The 20451-nt window shown below is 52.2% G+C and overlaps 2 protein-coding genes across 2 annotated transcripts; one reads left to right on the top strand and one right to left on the bottom strand.

The window, feature by feature from the left end:
- Positions 1-1830: 1830 nt before the first annotated feature.
- Positions 1831-9273, top strand: LOC130261953 (uncharacterized). The gene is made up of 14 exons (XM_056508639.1): positions 1831-2049; positions 2401-2472; positions 3058-3156; positions 3602-3706; positions 4347-4418; positions 4507-4578; positions 4666-4764; positions 5215-5322; positions 5594-5665; positions 5754-5825; positions 5914-6012; positions 6413-6490; positions 6951-7125; positions 7928-9273. The coding sequence occupies exons 1-14, from the start codon at positions 1953-1955 to the stop codon at positions 7950-7952; spliced, it is 1245 nt and encodes a 414-aa protein (XP_056364614.1). The 5' UTR covers positions 1831-1952; the 3' UTR covers positions 7953-9273.
- A 761-nt stretch (positions 9274-10034) lies between these two features.
- LOC130261951 (zinc finger protein ZFP2-like) lies at positions 10035-15592 on the bottom strand. The gene is made up of 3 exons (XM_056508636.1): positions 15290-15592; positions 12036-12117; positions 10035-11852 (listed from the first exon to the last, which is right to left on the bottom strand). The coding sequence occupies exon 3, from the start codon at positions 11619-11621 to the stop codon at positions 10764-10766; it is 858 nt and encodes a 285-aa protein (XP_056364611.1). The 5' UTR covers positions 11622-11852; positions 12036-12117; positions 15290-15592; the 3' UTR covers positions 10035-10763.
- Positions 15593-20451: the final 4859 nt, after the last annotated feature.

Raw genomic sequence — 20451 nt, 5'->3', positions numbered from 1 at the left:
ACATTGGAACAAAATGCCAAGTGAAAACAGTACTTTGGCAACAGCATGATGAGCTTAAAAACATTTTGTGTCCTTTTCTCTTCCAATCAGTATTTTTTTATATATTGTAAAAATACTGGATTTGGAGTAAGCAATTCAGTGCATTCCATAATTAAGTTGCATTTCATGTATTTTTCCAGTTGGTATGTTTGTTGTAGTGCTGCATGCTCTAAATAAACAGTTGTCATATGTAGGTAACATGCAAAAAATAACCTCTGAGGTGAAGTCATGTCCCAGTGATCAGTTACAAGCTTCTGCAAGGTCTAATTTAAGACAGGAAATTTACAGCAGAATGTTAGACTTCTTTAATAACTTAAGTTAGAAGGTCAAGAACAATTAATTTAAGCAGAGAAAACTGAACTCCAGCCTCACTTATAGATATTCTTGCTCTATTAATACATTATCAGGTGGCACAATCAGTAATCTCATTGATACAATTACCATGAAAGCTGCCATTCTGCAAGCCAGACCATGTTGGTGGGTTTCCCAGGAAGAAAATACTTGGGTAATTTTGCAATTATGAAATCAGGGGATGTAGCTGTTTTGTGAGAACAAACGTGATTAAATTAATATTTTCTTCATAAGATTAAATAGCCTTCTCTCTTGGCATCTGAATTACAAGGGAGAATACCCAGGAGATATGAGGTCTGGCCTCACTAATTTTTCACGTGTGGAATCACTTAAGTAGGCAATTCACCAAGGAAGGGGAATATTTGTTTGGCTCCCTTGATTTCAAGAGAACCAGTACATGTTGTAGTGGTTTATATATCAGTATGAACACTTACAGACAGGCATATTTACCTAGTGGCATATTGAAATTGTCATTACAATTAAATATAATTTTCTGTGTAATACATAAATTGTAGCTGCCATAGGTTTCACACCTGTGGTGCAAATAATGCAGGAATACAGTGTGTATGTGTTTATGTTATAAATAGGAATGGACAATAATTACAGCAAGCTTTAATGAATACTCCAGTTAGTAGATACTGATGTACTGCTTTCTTTTGCAGCTCTGGAAAGCCATTATAGATCACATCTCAGACTCCTTCTTGGACACCACTGTTCCACTGCTAGTTCTCATTGAAGATGCTAAAAATGGAAGAGAGAAAGAAATAAAGGCACATGCTGCTATATTTTGAGAACATACCAGCAGACTTGTGGAGGTATGTTTGATGGAACTGCACTTTTTTTGAATATATGGTGTAAGTGATTTGCCACTGAACACTCTCTTTGCTGGCAGATATAAAAAAATGTTTAATCAGGGGTCTGGTGTGTGGCACACAGGGATTTTGGGGTGGCTGAGAACACCCATTAAGATGTGCAGTGGTTTGGGTCTCCCCTAAAGTATGCAGCTATCCTAATGGCAGTGTTGCATTATTTTTATAAATTATGGTATCAAGTTCTTCACTTTTTAAATATGGGCCAAAGGCCAGCACAGTGCACAGCACAGACTCAGTGTGAGCATGGGGCTGGTGCTAACTGCAATAGTGGGAATCACCAGTGTGAGTTGAATTTTGGACTTGATGTTGTTATTGTAGGTAGAACCATGAAATATTTCACTTGGCCAATGTCATGTAACTCAGCTCTTGTGAAAAAAAAATAAAAAAATTGGAGGGACCAAACCAGCTGCCTGGAGGGACCTACTCTCCTGGAAGGGCAGCTCTTGAGATCCATTCCCACAAAATCCTTCCCCAGCCTTAAGGTCACAGCAGGCTGAGGTCACAGCAGGCTCTGAGGTCACAGAGGTCCCAGAGACCCGTGGTTGCACAGCTCCACAGCCACCGACCAGTCAGTCCTTGAGCACAACTGTTGCGGCAGCGGCGGCGGCGGCAGTGGTGCTGACATTGGGACAGCGGTGGCAGCACAGCGGTGGCAGCAAGAGCTGCAGGATTGGCAGAGGGCAAGGCACCATGGCCTTTGCTCTGCGCCTCTTCCTCCTGCTCCTCCTGGCAGTGGCCCTGCCTGCCAGGGCTGCCCAGGCAGCTCCGTGGCGAGTGCAGGGAGCAAGTGAGCCAGCTCCCCTTTCCTGGGACAGCGCTTCCTTCTCCCCAGGAAGTGTTTGGGATGTTTTTCCATAGAGCTTTAGGGAGGCTTTCCTCTGTGGGAGGAAAGAGAGACCACAGGGGTCCTGGGCTGCCCCCATTTCCTCGCCAGGGATGTTGAACAGGGCATGGAAAAAGTTTGCAAGGTGCCTAGGAGCCAGCCCAGAGCTCCCCAGGCCCTTCTGCAGCTTTGGCCATGCCCATTCATATCTGGCTCCCACAGCTTCACCTGACCCCCTTGCAGTGCCCAGTTCCCTAAGGCAGAAGGGGATCCCAGCACACCATGGAAATGGTTCTCATCTCTGCTCCCTTCTAGGTTGGGATCGTGACATGGGTAACTTAGAAAAGCTGGTGTATGACAGTTCAAAGATTCTAGAGCATGGTGAAGGCAAGTTCTCAGTGCGCCTTTCCTGACAGAATAATCTGTGTCACTGTGGAAAGAGCTCACTCCTGTGATGTTTCCCTTCACATATTCTCAGGGTTGAGGGATTCTGGAACCCTTGCCCTGCTCCCTTCTGTAGCCCTGAGTGATCCCACAGGATTGCTGTCAGTGGGAGGAAGGAGCATTTAGCTGTCAATCCTTTTCCCACGTGCAATGCCAGTGTCTCCTTCTGCGTGCTCTGTGTAGCCACGGAGAAGAGCAGAGAGGGAAGGGAAGGGCCCAGGGCTGTGCCCCAGAGCTGTGCCTTGTGTGGCTCCTTTGCTGGCCCCAGGCAGCCTGAGCTGCTGCCGCTGCCAAGCCCTGGTCCTAGCCCCGGGGCTGGGTTCAGAGCTCCTGGCAGCTCCAGGGAGTCCTTTCTCCCCTGACTGCCCCACGAGGGGCTCCTTCCATCCCAGTGTGGGCCATTGTAGGCACGTGCTCCCTCTGCCCCTGTTCCTGAGCGGAAGGCAGAGCTGGGGGAGTGCCTTGAAACACTCACTGCACTCACTGCCACTGCAGCCTGAAGGAGAAATGGAACTGCTTTCCATTAAGGTGATGCTGGATGGAAGAACGAAGATGTAGGAGACAAGAAATCCCTGGAGGCAGCCAAACTTCTGGACAAGATGCTGGGGGATCTGGAGAGACGCCGTGGTGGGTGCATTTCCCTCAGCCTTCTCCTGAGGCTCAGCAGCCGGGGGCTTTCTCTGCACATCTGGACACGCTGTGCTCGGCACGGTGGGAAGGGATCCATGGCAGCCTCTCTGCCCCACTGCTGCTGTCACATCCTTCAGGGCTGTTTCCCAGCCTGGCCCAGCTGCAACTTCTCCCCAGCCTCTGCAGGAAGGCATTTGGCATCAGCTGACAGGCAGCCCAAAGTGCCCCACGGGCCATGCAGGCCCTGAGATCCCCTGCAATTTCCTGGTCTCGGGGTAGATCAGAAAGGGCAGTTGTTTAGAGAAGGAAGGCCTCTGGCCAATCTGAAAAATTTATATTATTTCCCAATCCTTACCAATGTCTTTGACAAATATTGCCTCCTGAAGATGTCACATCCCCAATGGGGAACTGTTCCATCTGATCCAGTTGTCCCTTCCTCCAGTGATGAAAGGAAAGATTGTACTGAAGGCTGAGTTTCCCGGAGGAAGCAGTGGTTCTGCTGTAGCAGCCTCTGCTACAGGAGGGGAAGCGATGCCAGTCACAGGAGGTAATTACTATGCGTCTGGGCCTGAGCCCTGCTGAACCTTGAGCTGCCATCTCTGCTGCTTGGCAGTGTGGGCACAGTCCAGACAAGAGCTGCACAGCCCAGAGGAATTATCCTGAGCAGGCTCAGGACACTTGGGTACTGAGCAGTCCTGCTGGAGTCCCTCTGTGGGAGACACTGCCCAAAACCTGGGAAGGGCTGCAAGGGGTGGCTATGGTGGGGAAAGGGCGTAGGGGGAGAGCAGGGTACCAGGGTGTCCTGAGAGGGCCTGCCTCTATCCCCTTGGGCTGGGGGAGCTGACCCAGCAGAAGGAGGGAGAGAGATTGGGAGGGATAGCTGGGGCACTGCCTGCTGCAGTTTTCCCCAGAGATTTAGGTAGGGTTTCCTCTTGGGGACTGACAGAAGTCCCAGGGGCCCTGGGTGCTACAACTGCCCCTCCAGGGTTGTTGCACAGGGCATGGAAAGAGTGTGGAGAGTGACCAGAGCCAGCCCAGAGCTCCCCAGGTCCCTCAGCAGCTTTGGCCATGTCCATTCACATCTGGCTCCCACAGCCTTACTCGACCCCTTGCAGTGCCCAGTTCCCTAAGGCAGAAGGGGATCCCAGCACACCATGGAAATGGTTCTCATCTCTGCTCCCTTCTAGGAGAGCATTCTAGGAAGGCTTCTCCAGCAGCTTGGCTTCATGAAGATTTGCAGCCTCTGGAGCCTCCTGCAGGTATGTTCTCAGTGTCCCACCAAGGAATAATCCTTGCCAACCTGGCAGGAATCAGGTGACAGAAGCTTCTGTGGCTGCTGAGTTACAGGTGTGTCTGTAAGCAGGACTTTTCAAGGTACTTTGCTGGTTGCTCCACACAAGCCTGGCTCCCATCACAGGGGTGAGTAGTGTGTCCCTGCTGACCCCACAGGCTGAGCACTGCTTTTGTGGAATCCATTCATCTGAAATGGTAATACTTTCTGCTAAGGTCTGCTGAGAGGGAGGAACAAACTTAAAGGAGACAGTAAGTTCCTGGAGACATCCAAAGATATGGACAAGATGCTGAGTGATCTGGAGAGACGCCGTGGTGGGTGCATTTCCCTCAGCCTTCTCCTGAGGCTCAGCAGCCAGGGGCTTTCTCTGCACATCTGGACACGCCATGCCCGGCACAGCAGGAAGGGATCCATGGCAGCCTGGCTGCCCCACTGCTGCTGTCACAGCCTTCAGGGCTGTTTCCCAGTCTGGCCTGGCTGCTGCTTGTCCCCAGCCTCTGCAGGAAGGCATTTGGCATCACCTGACAGGGAATCCTATCCGCACCATGGGCCATGCACAACCTTATTTCTCCCGAAATTTCCTGGTCTCTCAGCATATCAGGAGGGGCAACTGATTGGAGGCGGGAGGCCCTGGCCAGCCCTAATAACCTGGCCTTTTTCCTGATCTTTATCAATGTCCTTGACAAGCATTGCCTCCTGAAGATGGCACCTCCCCAGTGGAGAACAGCTCCATCTGATCTAGCTGTCCCTTTTCCTTTCTCCAGAGATGGAAGGAGAGGCTGTGCTGAAGACTGAGTTTCCCAGAGGAAGCAGTGGCTCATTGGCAGCCTCTGCTGCAGGAAGGGAGGCAATGTCAGGCACAGTCAGAGGAGGTAAATTGCTGTGCCTCTGGGCCTGAGCCCTGCTGAGCCTTGAGCTGCCATCTCTGCTGCCTCCCTGCCACGGATGTTGCAGAGAGCCTGCAAACAGTGTGCAGTGACCAGAGCCAGCCCAGAGCTCCCCAGGTCCCTCAGCAGCTTTGGCCATGTCCATTCACATCTGGCTCCCACAGCCTTACTCGACCCCTTGCAGTGCCCAGTTCCCTAAGGCAGAAGGGGATCCCAGCACACCATGGAAATGGTTCTCATCTCTGCTCCCTTCTAGGAGAGCATTCTAGGAAGGCTTCTCCAGCAGCTGGGATGGAAGATGGTTTGGAACCCATGGGAACTTCTGCAGGTAATTTTTCAATATCCCTTCAGAGAATAATCATTGCCAATCTGCCAAGGACCAGGTGACAGAAGCTTCTGTGGCTGTTGAGTTACAGGTATGTCTGCAAGGAGGACTTTTCAAGGTCCTTTGCTGGATGCTGCACACAGGCCCCGCTCCCATCACAGGGGTGAGTAGTGTGTCCCTGCTGACCCCACAGGCTGAGCACTGCTTTTGTGGGATCCATTATTGGGAAAATTGAAATACTTCCTCCTAAGGTCATCTGAGAGGGAGGAACAAACCTAAAGGAGACAATAAGTTCCTGGAGGCATCCAAACACATGGACAAGACGTTGAGTGATCTGGAGAGACGCCGTGGTGGGTGCATTTCCCTCAGCCTTCTCCTGAGGCTCAGCAGCCAGGGGCTTTCTCTGCACATCTGTGCCCGGCACAGCAGGAAGGGATCCCTGGCAGCCTCGGTGCTCCACTGCTGCTGTCACAGCCTTCAGGGCTGTTTCCCAGTCTGGCCTGGCTGCTGCTTGTCCCCAGCCTCTGCAGGAAGGCATTTGGCATCACCCTGAGTTCCCCTGCAATTTCCTTGTCTGAGGGTAGATCAGGAGGGGTGGCTGCTTGGAGAAGGGTGGGTCCTGGAGCAGCTCCAAAACCCCTGGCATTTTCCTTGTCCTCATCCATGTCTTTGGCAAGTATTACTGAAGATGCCCCCTCCCCAATGGGGAATGGTTCCATCTGATCCAGCTGCTCCTCTTCCTTTCTCCAGAGATAGACCAAAAGGCCTTGCGGAAGGCAGCACTTCCTGGTACACGAAGGGAGGAGATGCCAGACAGCGCCACAGAAGGTGATTGCTATGCCAGGCTCAGCCAGGCTGAGCAGTCCTGCTGGGGTCCCTCTGTGGGAGACACTGCCTGAAACCTGGGAGAGGCTGCAAGGGGTACCCATGGCGGTGAAAGGGCAGAGGAGGAGAGCAGGGCTCCAGGGTGTCCTGACCAGACCTGCCTCTGTCCCCTTGGGCTGGGGGAGCTGTGAAGGGGCAGGGAGGGTTGGGGCTGGCAGTGGCTGCTCAGGGCTGGGTTGGGCCCGGGTCCCTGGAAGGAGCCACTGCCCAAGCAGCTGCGCTGCCCCCGGGCTCTCCTCCTGGCCTTCTGGGCTTTGTTGGGTGGCACAGCCTGTGCCAAGGGGGCCAAGGTGCCCCAGGCCCCAGCTCTGGGGGAAACAGAGAACGTCCTGGCTGTATCCAGCGAGCTGCCAGCTCAGCAGTGGAGCACAGCACTGGCTCATGCTCTCCATTGCTCCCACAGATGTTATCACTGAAACAGGAATATATGCTCAGGATCCAGTGCGCCTTCCGAGAATTGTCTGCCCCCAGGATGTGCGCAGGTCCTGCATGATAGGCACAGTAGTGACAATCTTCACTGCTCCAGTTGTTCTGGTCTGCTGCTATTTTGGGATTCGGAAGCTCTATGAGATGAGACGGTCAGTTGCTGATTTTTCTCCACAGTTTTCTTGAAACTCTGCTCATAGCATTGGTAGCCTGGCTCATAGTCATGCTGCTGTGGAGTTGTGGCAAGTCCATATTTGTCAAAATAACTCTGCTGAGGGTTCTGCTGCTGCCCAGTGCTTTAATTGGGCTCTTAATTGCTGGGCTCTGTCCTGGGGAGCCTGCTGGGGCTGCAGCCAGTGCTGGCTCCCAGTGAGGCTGTGTGGCCAAGAGCAGCCCCAGTAGCAGTGGGCAGATGCAGAGCAAGTTCACAGCAGTATCTGGCAATGCATTTCAGGATAAGAATGTGATTATTTAGTAGTTTATGTAAAGTTTCACAGTAACAGTAATGTTACAGGATGAGCAAATTTGCTTCAGTTCAGTGTTAAAACAAATCCAACGTGATGTAGATTTGAGGCCTTGAGACTTTGCTCTATGTGTGAGCCCTGTTCTGGATTGATTCCCAATCAGTCTTGGAGCCAGTTTTTGGTGAAGGCTCATCCAAGCCCTGACCCTTGGCAGCTCTGGGTTCAATGGCATAGCTGTACTGCACGTGACTGGGGTGCAGGGCTCCATTACCAAAGGGCTTTGAGAAGTTTAAATTACTATATTTTTAGTACATGGTTTTGTTTATGAAATAAATTCACTTTTTTTTAAACTTAGTTCTAAAAATATTTTTCCAGTGCTTTTTCCAGTTATTTGATATAGTGAATTGTGACATAATTATCCCTTGGCTGAATTAGAAGACTGTAAACACTATAAAATGAACTAATTTTTGCATTCTTTTGTCTTTCACAGACTGATCAAACCTACGTTGGTTTGATGTGACCAACAGAAGTGTTTTGCTTTGTTTTTAATTCAAACAAGGAGCAGAGCTGGAACCTGTTGAAAAGAGTCTCTTCATAGCTAAAGCAAACTGCCAGGGTTCTTTTCTTTCCAGCTCTGGGCAGGAATATAAAATTATATCAGAAGCAAATACTCGTGTAAAGTAACTGATATAAATTAGGGATTTGGTCTCTTTGCCCCCTAACCCCGGAGTTCCTCAGAGCTGCGGCTTCCTATTCTCTTTGTAGACAGTAACTGGCTATGGATGACAGTCGTGTGCCTACCCTGGTGCACACCAGGTCCACACATGAGCTAAGGAATTATCCTTGCACACTCCATACTGGAAGAACCAAGTTCACTTATGAATGTGACACAATTTAATTGCATGGCAGAAAAACAAAACAAAACAAAACAAAAAAGCACCCATGCAAGATAAAGGTTAGAATTGGTTCCATTCCAAACACTTTACATTTTTGCTGTGTGTAATGGAGATAGGAACTACATGTTTCCTATTCAAGCATATTTTGCTGTCTGACAGCCCACAGTCCTCAAAGTCACGGGGGCTTGCAGAGCTGTGTCTGATGATTTTATGAAAAAAAACAAGTGCAACACCTATCTTCAAAACTTTCCAATACAAATCACAAGCTGATTCCTTCTGTTAAGTGGAAAAAATCCCCAACCAAATAACAAAACCAAAACTGTGACCCAACAAAACAGGCAAATAAAACAACAACCAAGAAAAAGTCAGAACCAATACAAATAACCCCACAAATCCAGAAAACTATAAAAATCAGGTGAAGGAAGCAGCGATCAAAGAGCAACAAATGGGCAAAGGAACTACAGAAAGGACAGATAATTAGAAAGGACAGGTAGTCAGTGGCTATGGCACCAAACTAGCCAGGGGCTCTGAGATACAGTTCTCATCCTTCTGAAAACAAAGTAAGCAGAAAACAAATGATGATGATTGTGAAATGGGACTTTGTATTTCACAATGCAGAGCTTTAATATATCCATTTAGCTTTAATATATCCATTGTGTGTAAGTTCTGTTTTCCTGTCCAAACAAAAACACTGCAGTGGAAGAGGAGGCCAGCTTGGAAAATACTAAAAGCAAGAGCAAAAATAAAGTACTTGTTTTTAATATGTTGTTTAGTTGGTTGCTGTTTGTTCATGGTTTTTTGTCTGTCTTTGGAAGCAACCCCTTGGATGTTAATGCATGCAACTAGTCCTTTTTAAAGGGCTGTCTTTGCAAAAATTCTGCCAATTTTGTCATGCAAGACAGAAACAGCTTCCCTTGGCTACACCTGGAAGACTTGAAAATGTGTTCCAAGAACTCGTGATATGACAGTCTGATTAACACAATTTAATGTCATGAAATGCAAGATGTAAGTTATCCAGTAAAATACTCAGAGTGTTTCTAGGCCAAGCAGCAGAGCAAGAAAGAAATCACAGTTCATGTCTGTTCCTAAACCCAAAGATGGATGGTATTATTTTCCAGCTCTCAACAGATGTGACATAATTTACATTGGATGCAGTTAGTGGGTGTGGTCAGTGGGGTGCAATCAGTGGTTGTGGGCATTGGGTGTGGTCAGTGGTATGTGTGGTCAGTGAGTGTTTTAAGTGGGTGTGGTCAGCTGGGTGGTCATTGGAGTGTGGTCATTGGGTGTGGTCAGGAGGCTGTGGTCATTGAGGTGTGTTTAGTGGAGGTGGTCTGTGAGTGTGGTCAGTGGTGTGGTCACTGGCTGCAATCAGTGGGTGTGGTCAGTGAATGTGGTCAGTTGGGTAGTCAGGTGAGGGTGGTCAGTTGGGTAGTCAGGGGTGTGGTCTGTGGGGGTATAGTCAGCTGATTTGTCAGTGGAGTGTGGTCAGTGTGTGTAGTCAGCGGAGGTGGTCATTGGAAGTGGTCAGTTGGGTGTGGTCAGTGGGGGTTGTCATTGAGTTGGTCACTGGGGTTTGGTAAATTGGTGTGGGCAGTGGGTATGGACAGTGTTTGTGGTCAGTGGGGTGGTGAATGGGGTGTGGTCAGTAAGGATTGCCACTGGGGTTATCAGTGGGGTATGGTCAGTGGATGTGGTCTTTGGCATAGTTAGTGGGTGTGTAAGGAAAATTAATCCACAAACACCAGAGGTTTATGCCCAAAAAGGAGACAGAGGACTCCTTTTTGCTTTATTCAAATAAAGGGAGAGGTCATGGGGCATTCCCCTGTGATCTCTCCAATTTTTGGAAGATGCAGCCTCCTTTTTAACCCAATTTCCCGACTGCTTTTCTCTCTTTCCCCATGGGCTGAGGTACTTGAGAGGCACAGACTTCCTGGAACGCCTGATACCTGAGACTCCCCTCTAATGTATAACCCTCCCTTTTAATTTTTAATTCTTATAGAATTCATAGTTTCCCCCGCCCCACCCCATTGCTTCTTTCATCTTCCAATACCCAATTTCATTTACCAGCAAACCTACAGTTTCTAAAGGCAAATCTCTTTTCCCATTCATCAATCAGTGGAATGCCTCCCATTGTTTCTTTTATCTCTCGATGCTAACTTTATCTACCAACAGATCTACAGCAATTAACAGCATTTCAGTGGTATTTGAGTGGTTTTGAGGTGACAGATCGATCCTTCTTGGCTTTGGTGCAAAAAGAGATGGAGAAAAGACAAAAATTAAGGTCCAAACAAAAGGATAACCAGCCAGGTGTCTTCCCAACATGGATCCCAGGGAATGGGGGTCCCCAGGGCTCTGCCCAATGTGGGTCCTGCAGTAGGGGATAGAGTTGGAGCAGTGCATGAAGCTCTTCCTGCCCTCGCAGGGCTTCCCCTACCGGTGCCTCTGTTGGTGTTTGGTCAAGGTTGAGCTCTGGGAGAAGCTCTTCCCACACTCCCCACACTTGTAGGGCCTCTCTCCAGTGTGGATGCGCTGGAGGCTGATGAGGTGGGAGATTTGCCTGAAGCCCTTCCTGCAGTCAGAGCAGTGGAAAGGCCTCTCCTCCGTGTGTGTCTGGTAGTGCTGGAGGAGATCAGAGCTGATGCGAAACCTCTTCCCACACTCAGAACACTTGTAGGGCCTCTCTCCAGTGTTGATCCTTTGGTGGAGGATTAGGTTGGAACGCTGTCTGAAGCTCTTCCCACAATCCCCACAGTTGTATGGCCTTTCCCCAGTGTGGATGTACTGGTGGTAGATCAGTGCAGAGCACACTCTGAAGCTCTTCCCACACTCCTCACACTTGTAGGGCTTCTCCCCAGTGTGGATCCTCTGGTGGTGGGTCAGGCTGGAGCTCTGGCTGAAGCTCATCCCACACTCCACACACTCGTAGGGCTTTTCCCTGGTGTGGATGCGCCGGTGGATGATGAGGTTGGAGTTTTGCCTGAAGCCCTTCCCGCAGTCGGGGCAGCGGAAGGGCTTCTCATCTGTGTGCGTGCGCTGGTGCACGAGGAGAGTGGAGCTGAGCTGAAACTTCTTCCCACACTCAGAACACTCGTAGGGCCTCTCCCCAGTGTGGATCATCTGGTGCTGGATAAGGTGGGAGCTGACTCTAAATCTCTTCCCACACTCTCCACACTCATAGGGTTGCTCCCCAGTGTGGATCCTCTGGTGGCAGGTCAGGCTGTACCTCCTTCTGAAATTCATCCCACACTGAGCACTTGTGGGGCTTCTCCCTATCATGAAGCTGCCCATGGACCACCACGTCCGAGCTCTGGCTCAATCTCCAGCCACCTGCCCAGCCCAGGCTGGGTCTTTCCTCCTCAGAACCCGGCGACCTGCGTTTGCAGTCCCTCCTCATGCAGGATCTGCGGAGCTTTGCCTCCCCGTTAGCTTCCTGCACCATGGAGCTGCTCCAGTCAGCCTCATCCACGAGGTTCTGCCGCAGGGATTTGTCCTCCCTGGTCTCCGTGCTCAGCTCCTTGTCTGGGTGAGGAAGGACAAGGAGAGGATGGGATTTGCCTCCGTGCCAAAGGGAAAGGCAAGGAGATCCCCCCAGCACATCCCCGGCAGGGCATCAGCAGTGGAGTTGTCCTGCAGCTGGGGGCCATGCTGGGCTGAGAGATGGAGCAGGACAGAGGGGGAAAGGGGCAGTGACTTCCTCCTCACCTGCCTGGGGCTCCTGGGCCATCTTCCTCTTCCTCACAGCCTCCTCCTCCTCCACTGGGCAAAGGCTTGGGAATGAGAAATCCTGGTTTGGGGAAAAACAAAGGATGAGCGTGTTGTGTTGGGGCTTCCTCCTGCCCAAGTCCATCTGTAGAAGTCCCTGGGCATCTGGGTCCATAAAAACCTCCCAAAAACTGACATTCAGCCCTGAAAACGCCTCCCAGGAGTTCCTGGGAATTGTCCCTCCCCTTTGGTGTTCAGGGTTCCCCTGTCCCAGCTGCTGGGGGTCATGCTTGTATTGGGGGTCCCTCATCTACTCAGTCCCCACCCTCCCCAGGCTGCTGGGAGTCCCAGGAATCCAAAAAGCTCCCCCCTCTTCCCTCTCCCCATTCAGGGATGCTGGGGGATTTTGGGGTCCCAGGGTCCCTTCTCCCCTTATTCTCTGCTTTGGGGTGCTGGGGGTCCAAGGAGTCCCCCCTGCCCCTCTCCAGGCTGTTGAGGGTCCCGCCAATGGCGGCGCTCCCCCCTCTCTGGGCTCCCCACTTTGGGGTCCTGGGGGACACAGGGCTCTGCTCCTCCAGGCTGCCTCTGCCAGCAGCCACCACCAGGACTCCCCAGTATCCCCCCAAGGGGCATTTTCTGCTCTGCTCTGGAGTTCTGCATTCCGCAAACATTCCCCCTCCCTAAAAAAAAGAAACAAACCATTCTGAAAGGCACTGGGACTATTCTAGGGGCAACTGGGTGCAACTGGGATAAAACTAGGGAAAAGTGAACCACACTGAGGTAAATGGCAGTACCTGGGAATAACTGAGATTGTTGGGGGAAACTGGGATATACTGGGAGTGTCTGAGACTACAGGGGTTGTGACTGGGACCTAACTGGGAGCAAGTGGGAATGGGCTGGGGGGAAAACTAGGACCATGCTGGGGTAACTGGGGGCAAGTGTGAGTGGCTGGGACCCTGCTGACAGAGACTGGCATCATACTGGACTTATACTGGGATAGTACTGGGAGTGACTAGGACTGTGCTGGGGCAGCTGGGAGAATATAATGATGATATAATGAGAGTGTCTGTAACCATACTGGGAGGGATTGGAACCACCCTGGGAAAAACCAGGACCATACTGGGGGATACTGGGAGTCAGTGGGAGTGACTGGGTCTGCACTGGGGGTAACTGGGCATGACTGGAACCATGCTGGGAGGGACTCGGGGTCATCTATGGAGTGACTGGGACTATGCTAGGGGCAACTGGGATCACACTGGGAGGAACAGGGAGCAACTGGAACCATGCTCAGAATGACTTGGATCATACTGGCAGCAATTGGAACCGCACTGAGGGTGACTGGGAGAGGCTGTGAGCAACTGGGATCAGTCTGGAAGCAGCTGAGAACAACTGGGAGTGACTGGGAACATGCTGGTGGCAACTGGGATGCACTGGGAGAGACTGAAACCACAGTGAGGGAAAATGGGAGCAACTAGAACCACATTAGATGATAATGGGAGCAGCTGTGCCCATGTCAGAGTCATACTGGGATCCTACTAGAACTAGCTGGGATCATACTGGGAGTGACTGGAATAGTACTGGGAATATCCAAGAATGACTGCGATCATACTGCAATCAGAGTGGGAGTGATGGAAAAGTGCTGGCCACAACTGGAACCATACAGGAAGTGACTGGGAGCAACTGGGCCACACTGCGAGTGACAGGACATGACACTCCGGACATGACTGGAATAATACTGGGAGGATCTAGGAGTGACTGGGGTCATACTGGGGATGACTGGAACCATACTGGGGGTGACTGGGTGCAACGGATCATACTGGGAGGGACTGGAACCATACTGGGAGTGACTGTGGGTTCTACTGGGATCATCCTGGGAGCCACTGGGATTACAGTGAGTGGGAACCTGGCTGGAGGTTACTGGGAGCTATTGGGCCCATGTTGGGAGGAAAATGTGGACACATTGGGAGCAACTGGGAGGTGCTGGAACCATGCTGAGGGGACTGAGGCCATAACAGGGATCATACTGGGAGCAACTGGGAGTATGGGACACTGACAGAAACTGGGAACAGGCTGGGGACAATTGTGAGTAACTGGGAAAGACTGGCATCATTCTGAGGTAAGTGGAACCTTACTGGGGCAACTGGGATATAATGATTCTGTAACCACACTGGGGGGACTGGAATCACGCTGGGGGACAATGCTGAGAGAGACTGGGGCTATTCTAGGGATCATCCTGGAGGGAATTGGGAACAATGGAAACTATTCTGGCAGCAACTGGGATCATACAGTGAAGAAGCTGTGTCCATGCTGGGTGAGATTGGGATCACACTGAGGGTGACTGGAATCATATTGAGATGGACTGGGAGTGGCTGTGAACAACTAGAATAATGCTGAAAGCAACTGGGAAGAAGTGAGAGTGACAGGCAGCATGCTGGGGGTGACTGGGATATACTGGGAAAGACAGGGAGTCACAGGGATTATACTGGAGGCTACTGGGGTCATGCTGGCATTGACAGGGAGTACCTGAGGGTCATGGCCTCACACTGGGAGTGACTGGAACTACATTAGGGGCAACTGGGAGAACTAGTAAAACACTGGATGAAAATAGGAGGAATTGGGAGTAACTGGGACCCGGTGGTGGCGGCAAATTGCATCATAATAGGGAATGCCTGGGAGTGACCGGGCTCATGCTGGGAGTGCCGAGGAAACTGGAAGCACACGCGGGGAGCAACTGGGCTCATGCTGGGAGCAGCCACTGGCGGCACCGGGAGCCCCGAAGCCCTTTCCCGGCCATGCCGCCCCTCCAGTCCCAGCACCCCCGCCGGGGTCCCGGCAATGCCAGGGGTCCCCCACTCTCGGGCTCCCCGCTTTGCCCTTCTGGGGCTCTCCTGTGTCTGCGCTCCCGCTCAGGGAAGCCGCGCCTCTCCCGGGGCTCCCCAAAACCGCTGTCCCCCCGCCGATCCCGCCGCTCCCGCGCGCTCCCCACGTGGCCCCGGCAGAGCTCGCAGGGCCCGGCCCGGGAAGCCCAACCCCCACCGCGGGGGGACCCGCATCCCCCCGCCCCCCAACGGGGCTCTGCCCGCACCCACCGGGACCCCCAAAAACACCTCCCGGGGACCCCCCGATGTCCCCCCGAGGGCCATCTGCGCCTCTGGAGCCCGGCAAGATCCAAACATCCCCCCCAAAAAAATCCCCAAACCCAGGGACCCCCCCCGCCCCGTGATATTTGGGGCGAGCTCCCCCTCCCCGGACACCTGCAGGATGGGGGGCGATGGTCCCGGGGGCGCTGCGAGTTCAGGGAGCCCCGGGGTCTCGTGCTGTTAATTCGCTCCTTCCCTCTTCCTCTCCTCCTGATTCTGCTGCCGCTCCTCCTTTTCCTCCCTCCCTCTACTTCCTCTTACCCAGCAGCTGTAGATTTCCTCTTGCCATGCCTCTTTGTAGGGAGAAGTGAGCAGGACAGGTTCTGAGGCTTCCCTTGCTGCGTGACCTGAGTTCTTTTGGAGAGTGGCAGGTGGCATTTCCTGCAGGTGAGTGTTGCCCAAATGAAGCAGCTGCTGAAGCTGGGGCTGCTTTTGTGGCCCAGAGCTGCACAGAGGCCTCAATGCCTCCCACTCACTGCCAGCAATGCTCCTTGTTGTTTCTGTGTGTCCCAGCTGCGGGGAACGCGGGGCAGGAGGAGGCCAGGAGTCCCCGAAAGGCATCCAGCACCTCTTGTCCATGGGCCCTCGGGGCAGGGGCTGTGCCTGCAGTGTCCTGCCCGTGCCGAGCACACGGCCCGGGATGGGCGCTGGGTGCCCGGCCGGCGCTGGCGCGGACACGGCTCAAGGGCTGCCCGTGGCTCCCGGGCCAGGGGCTGCTCTGAGCAGGCTCCTGGAGATGCTTCAGCCTGGATACAGGCCACTGACAGCCCAAGGAGCAGCTGGCGTGTCCTGGTGATGGTGGCACGGGCTGCGTGCAGAGGGGCTCAGACAGCAATTCCTGGTTCCAGCCTCCCAGAGCTCCCAGGCAGCTGCCAGGTATGGCCTGTCCACCCCAATTGCCTTCCCTTCCCTTCCTGCCTGAGGCCTCGTTCAGCAGCAGCAGCACTAAAGCCAAGGCAATCTTGCCTCACAGCTATTAAATGCCGACCGACAGCCTGCAGAGATGCCTTCAAATCAAGGTTCAGGTGGGATGAAGTTTTGTTTGGACGAAGGTGGGAGTTTCCAGGGAGCCAGCTGGAAGTGCAGAAGGGATGGAAAGCTTTCCCAGGTGGGTCCCACTGGAGGTGTGCTGAAGGCAGGGATGTGCACCCTTTGCTGAGGGAAAAGAACTTGCAGAGGCCACTGCTGAGGCCCTGAAAGGAGCTGAGCTGCTGCAGGGAGAGATGTCCTCCCGTGGGCACGGGGAGCTGCCTTGGCACGGGACGGGAGCGCCCCCGGCCCTGCCTTCTCCTGCTTGAAAATATCACCTGGAGCCCCGGCTCAGGGGGGCTAAATCAGCTGAACTCCAGGCAGCTCTGTCAAGTGCCCCCAGGGACATGGGTGGGGCTGGGGGATGAGGGCTTTAAATAGCCAATTGTTTGGAGCAGATGCCTGTCCCTGTCCCGATGCTGCTGAGCTTCCTTGGACGCTCTGCCCGTTCCTGGCACAGCTGGCGTTCAAGCGGCAGCTCTGCACGGGAATATCCACCCTCCGTGAGGCACTGTGAGGGTATGGCAGCAGGAACTGAGCAGGGAATTGGGGGCTGTGGGATAATTCACGGGAACTAGCAAAGCTGAGAGCGAGCCCCGAGTCTGGGCGCTGCACAGAGAACAATCTTTGTGCTGCCCTGTCACCTTTTTCTTCTGGTTCTTTTTTTTTTTTTTTTGTTTCAGGTGCTGGACTTGCCTCTGTGGATGTGTGCTGAACTCTCACTACAGAGGACTGTGAGGCCTGACTGGTTGTGAGCTTGTGTTCTTCTCACAGGAGAATCAGAAATGATCATTAATTAGACCACAGAAATCTTTTCTGAAACCTTTCTCCTTTCTTGCCCTTTGCTGGTAAGTCTTCTCTTTCTGCCTTTAACTCTACAGCTGTTCCCTGATGTCATTGCCCCTGTCTCACTTCTGTGCTGCTCCTAGCTGGTGAAAGCTCATAATAGAGCTTGTAACAAGCAAGCACTTTTTTCTACACTTCGTTTTCCAATTCACCAGAGCTTAATTTCACTAGTTAGGAAGCGTGGTGAGGGGTGCAGGAGGAGCAGGAACAGGGGAGGGAAGCCTTGAGCACTGCAGGCTACAAAGATCTGCATTTATCAATTTGATTTAGTCCTGCTGTGTTAAGGATACATAAATAGGCAAAATCCAAGGCACAGGGTGAAGTTCCTGTGACAATGCTACTGTGTGTTTATCTTGAATTACTCAGTGTGCCCCATTTCCCTTTAATAAGTGCTCTGATACCCCTGTAGAAACAAACACAACATGGGTGGGACAATGCACCTCACAGCTCCACAAAGAGTGGCACCTCCACCTCGTATGGCAGTGCCATTTTAGTACAGCCCAACTGTCTCACAGCAGAGGGCCAAAGGCCCCTGGGAAAACAATTCTGGCACGCCCCTGAGCCCTTCCCCGGCTCTGTGGGGTGCCCCTGAGCCCTTCCCTGGCTCTGTGTGCCCCAGCTGCCCTGTCATCTCACCCCATGGGCACACTGCTCCCTGCAGCACACACACACTTCTGCCTTCCTGGCAGCTCCCAGGCACCTACCAGCCACGTGTTGGACGGGATCAGGAGGGAAAACAGCCCTTCTGCAGCCATTTTCTGGGCAGCTGGCAGTGATTCACGCACAAGGGGCATGGATACCATCAGTGGGTTCCCCTCAAAGTCTGTCCACATCCAGCAGCACATGGTGGTATTCACCATCTGCATCAGTGACACACACAGGGAGTTAGGGAGGAGAACTCCTTAGTTCAGCAGGAAGCAGCAGGGCAGGAGAGGGGAGAGGGGCTCGATGGGATGGGAAGTCACAGTGAGCCTGGCAAATGGCCCCTGCAGTGTGCAGGGAGAGGCTGTGCAAGGAGAATGGCAAAGTGTAACTCAGAATGGCAATTATTAGTAGAGTTTTGGTTGGAAAGGGCATGAAAAATACTCTCACCTGGACAAGAGTTATTTCACTCTGTGATGTATTGACAGGAGTGCCCAAATCCCAGCTGGAGTAACCCTTGTGATGCCATCAGCATTGGGAATGTCTGGCTCTGAGAGTTCTCTGTGTGGCAGGGGGTCCCAACTTCAGGGAAATAGTGGGGCCCTTGGAAAGGCAGGAGAGGGAATCCTCAAAGGCCTGAGAGCCTGGTTTCTGACAGAGAACTGTAGTGGTGGGAAGACTCAAAGTTCTGAAACTTTTGAAGGTGTTGAGACTTTTGAAAATACTCTTCAAAAAGAATGAATATGTTATCCATGTGCACTTGGGATCAGGCAGAGAATCCTGAGCTGCAGTTCCAGGTGGAGTGGTTCATGCCAGACCCTTGTAGCCCTGGAACAGCATTTTTGACGTGAAGTCCCTGTAAGACTCTGAGAAGAAACTCAGACTGAGATTTGTTGGTGTTGCTGCACACTCTGAGGTAGAGAGGGCCAAGAGCTGACCCACTGTCAGTCATTTCCAGCTGTGTTACCTGTGATTTCACACAAAACTGGCGCTGTGATTTGTGGCTGCTGGTGTCAAGGTGACCAAGAACTCTGTAGAAGGGGATTCCAGTGGAGGGGCTGGAAAGGCAAAGGGCTGTGCTGGGTGCCCCCACCTTGGCAGCAGCTCTGGGGTCTCAGGCTGGCAGCCCTCCTCAGCTTTTCCACAAGGGATAAATCACTTTAATGTGTGAAGGGAAATAAAGTAGTATTTTACTGTTAAATTAACTAATAGATCAAATGTCTTGCAATGTGCTCGCAGTCCTTCAGAATTTTCTCCAGGTAACATTTGCTGAAGGACACCTTTCACATCCCCCTTAAAGCAGCTTGGGATGCTCAAACTTAGAGGGCTTTTCCAGTTGTAGGAACAAGGAAAATGCAGTCTGACTGCTGCTGCCCAGCTCCTGACGCAGAGGAGTGTCTGTGGCAGCCCAGGGTGACCAGCACCTTGCCATGGCAGGTGGCACCCGGGTGGGTCTGGAGCGTTGTCTTCTGGTTGCAACCCCGTTGTTTTGTTGTGATCCCGTGTTCAGGATCCTGGGAGGAGCAGCTGTCTGGAGGCAGGGAAGGGCAGTCCCAGCATGGTCCTGTAGAAGCTTTCCTGTCATCCTCCTGGTGCTCCTCAGAGCTGTAGATGGAAAGAAGTGGGCTGTGCTGTGCCACTGCCAGCATCTCCACTGCTCCTTGCTGGGTGATTCTCTTGCACCAAAACAGGACAGTTCTGCCCCCTTCACCTTCTCATTAAATCAGAGTCTAGGAAAAATGTTACTCCCTCCAGATTTAGAAGTGTGATACCTCAGCTGTCTGTGCAGAATTTCCAGACAGTACCTTGGGGTGTCATTGCCAAAAACTTTGGGTTCCTTTACCCACCAGGCCGTGTCTCCAATCCCAGCCCACGTTCCAATGAACGTGTCACTCACTCCTGCAGACGTTGCCATCAAAGCAGTGCAGATTCCCTGGGTTCTGGGGTGCTTCTGTGTTTTTGAGTGGATGTTTTCAGCTTAACAGTGTGTTGGGGCTGGGGAGGGTGGGGAGACACAAGCCTTTGCTAACCCTGACAGAGCTGAGCAGTGCTAGGGAGAGAAAAACCAAGAGAAATTCACGGTGTGGTAGCAGAGAAGCCGTGGGATCATTTCTTTTGTTCTTTGCAGATAAGAAAATGACCCAGTGGGAAGAGCCCAGGCTGCAGAACCCAGCCATCATCACAGGCCCAGTAAGTAGAGCTGTGGGATCCTGCAGGAAATGCCTGACTGGGGCACAGCTGGAGGAGCAGCAGCCCCTGCCTGCTCCTGGGCTCAGGGGTGGGCAGCCTGGGAGCAGGAGCTCTCTGCCCACATCTAAGGCAGAGGAAGCTGGGGATGTCACAGCAGGCTCTGGGCAGCCTCCCTGCTTGCTCAGGGTTTGGGGATGCCTAAGGGGAAGTGCCCCTGTTTGCCTTACCTGGGTCATTCCTGGCAGTAGCATTTCACTGGGCTGGCACATTGTTCTATTTATTTGAGGATCTCTGGACCATAAAGAGCTGTTTGCACTTGGGAGGAGAGAGGTGGGCCCATGTGGATTCAAAGTGGGGAAAAAAAAGGCTCTGTGTGTAAATTCACCTTTAGCAGCGTGTCCATGGAGTGTATCTGTAATTAAATTGGTACCTGTACTTGCCTTTGTACACCTTGCTGTCTTTTGCTGTGAATAAAAGCATTCATTCAATAAAGTTAAGTCGCCCCTAGTCAAGATACCCCACGTCTTCCCCTTGGCTCCTGTCTTTCTTTTTCATATTTGCCGTAGCAT

The sequence above is a fragment of the Oenanthe melanoleuca genome, chromosome 22 (assembly GCF_029582105.1).
Source record: "Oenanthe melanoleuca isolate GR-GAL-2019-014 chromosome 22, OMel1.0, whole genome shotgun sequence".
Taxonomy (NCBI): domain Eukaryota; kingdom Metazoa; phylum Chordata; class Aves; order Passeriformes; family Muscicapidae; genus Oenanthe; species Oenanthe melanoleuca.
This window is presented reverse-complemented; position numbering and strand designations above follow the sequence as displayed.

Bases quoted from the DNA above. Each gene is read 5' to 3' on its own strand.
- LOC130261951 (XM_056508636.1), bottom strand. From the start codon at position 11,621: ATGGGCAGCTTCATGATAGGGAGAAGCCCCACAAGTGCTCAGTGTGGG.
- LOC130261953 (XM_056508639.1), top strand. From the start codon at position 1,953: ATGGCCTTTGCTCTGCGCCTCTTCCTCCTGCTCCTCCTGGCAGTGGCC. The intron at 2,050-2,400 runs GTGAGCCAGCTC...GCTCCCTTCTAG, and splicing joins GTGGCGAGTGCAGGGAGCAA to GTTGGGATCGTGACATGGGT. The intron at 5,826-5,913 runs GTGAGTAGTGTG...CTTCCTCCTAAG, and splicing joins GCCCCGCTCCCATCACAGGG to GTCATCTGAGAGGGAGGAAC.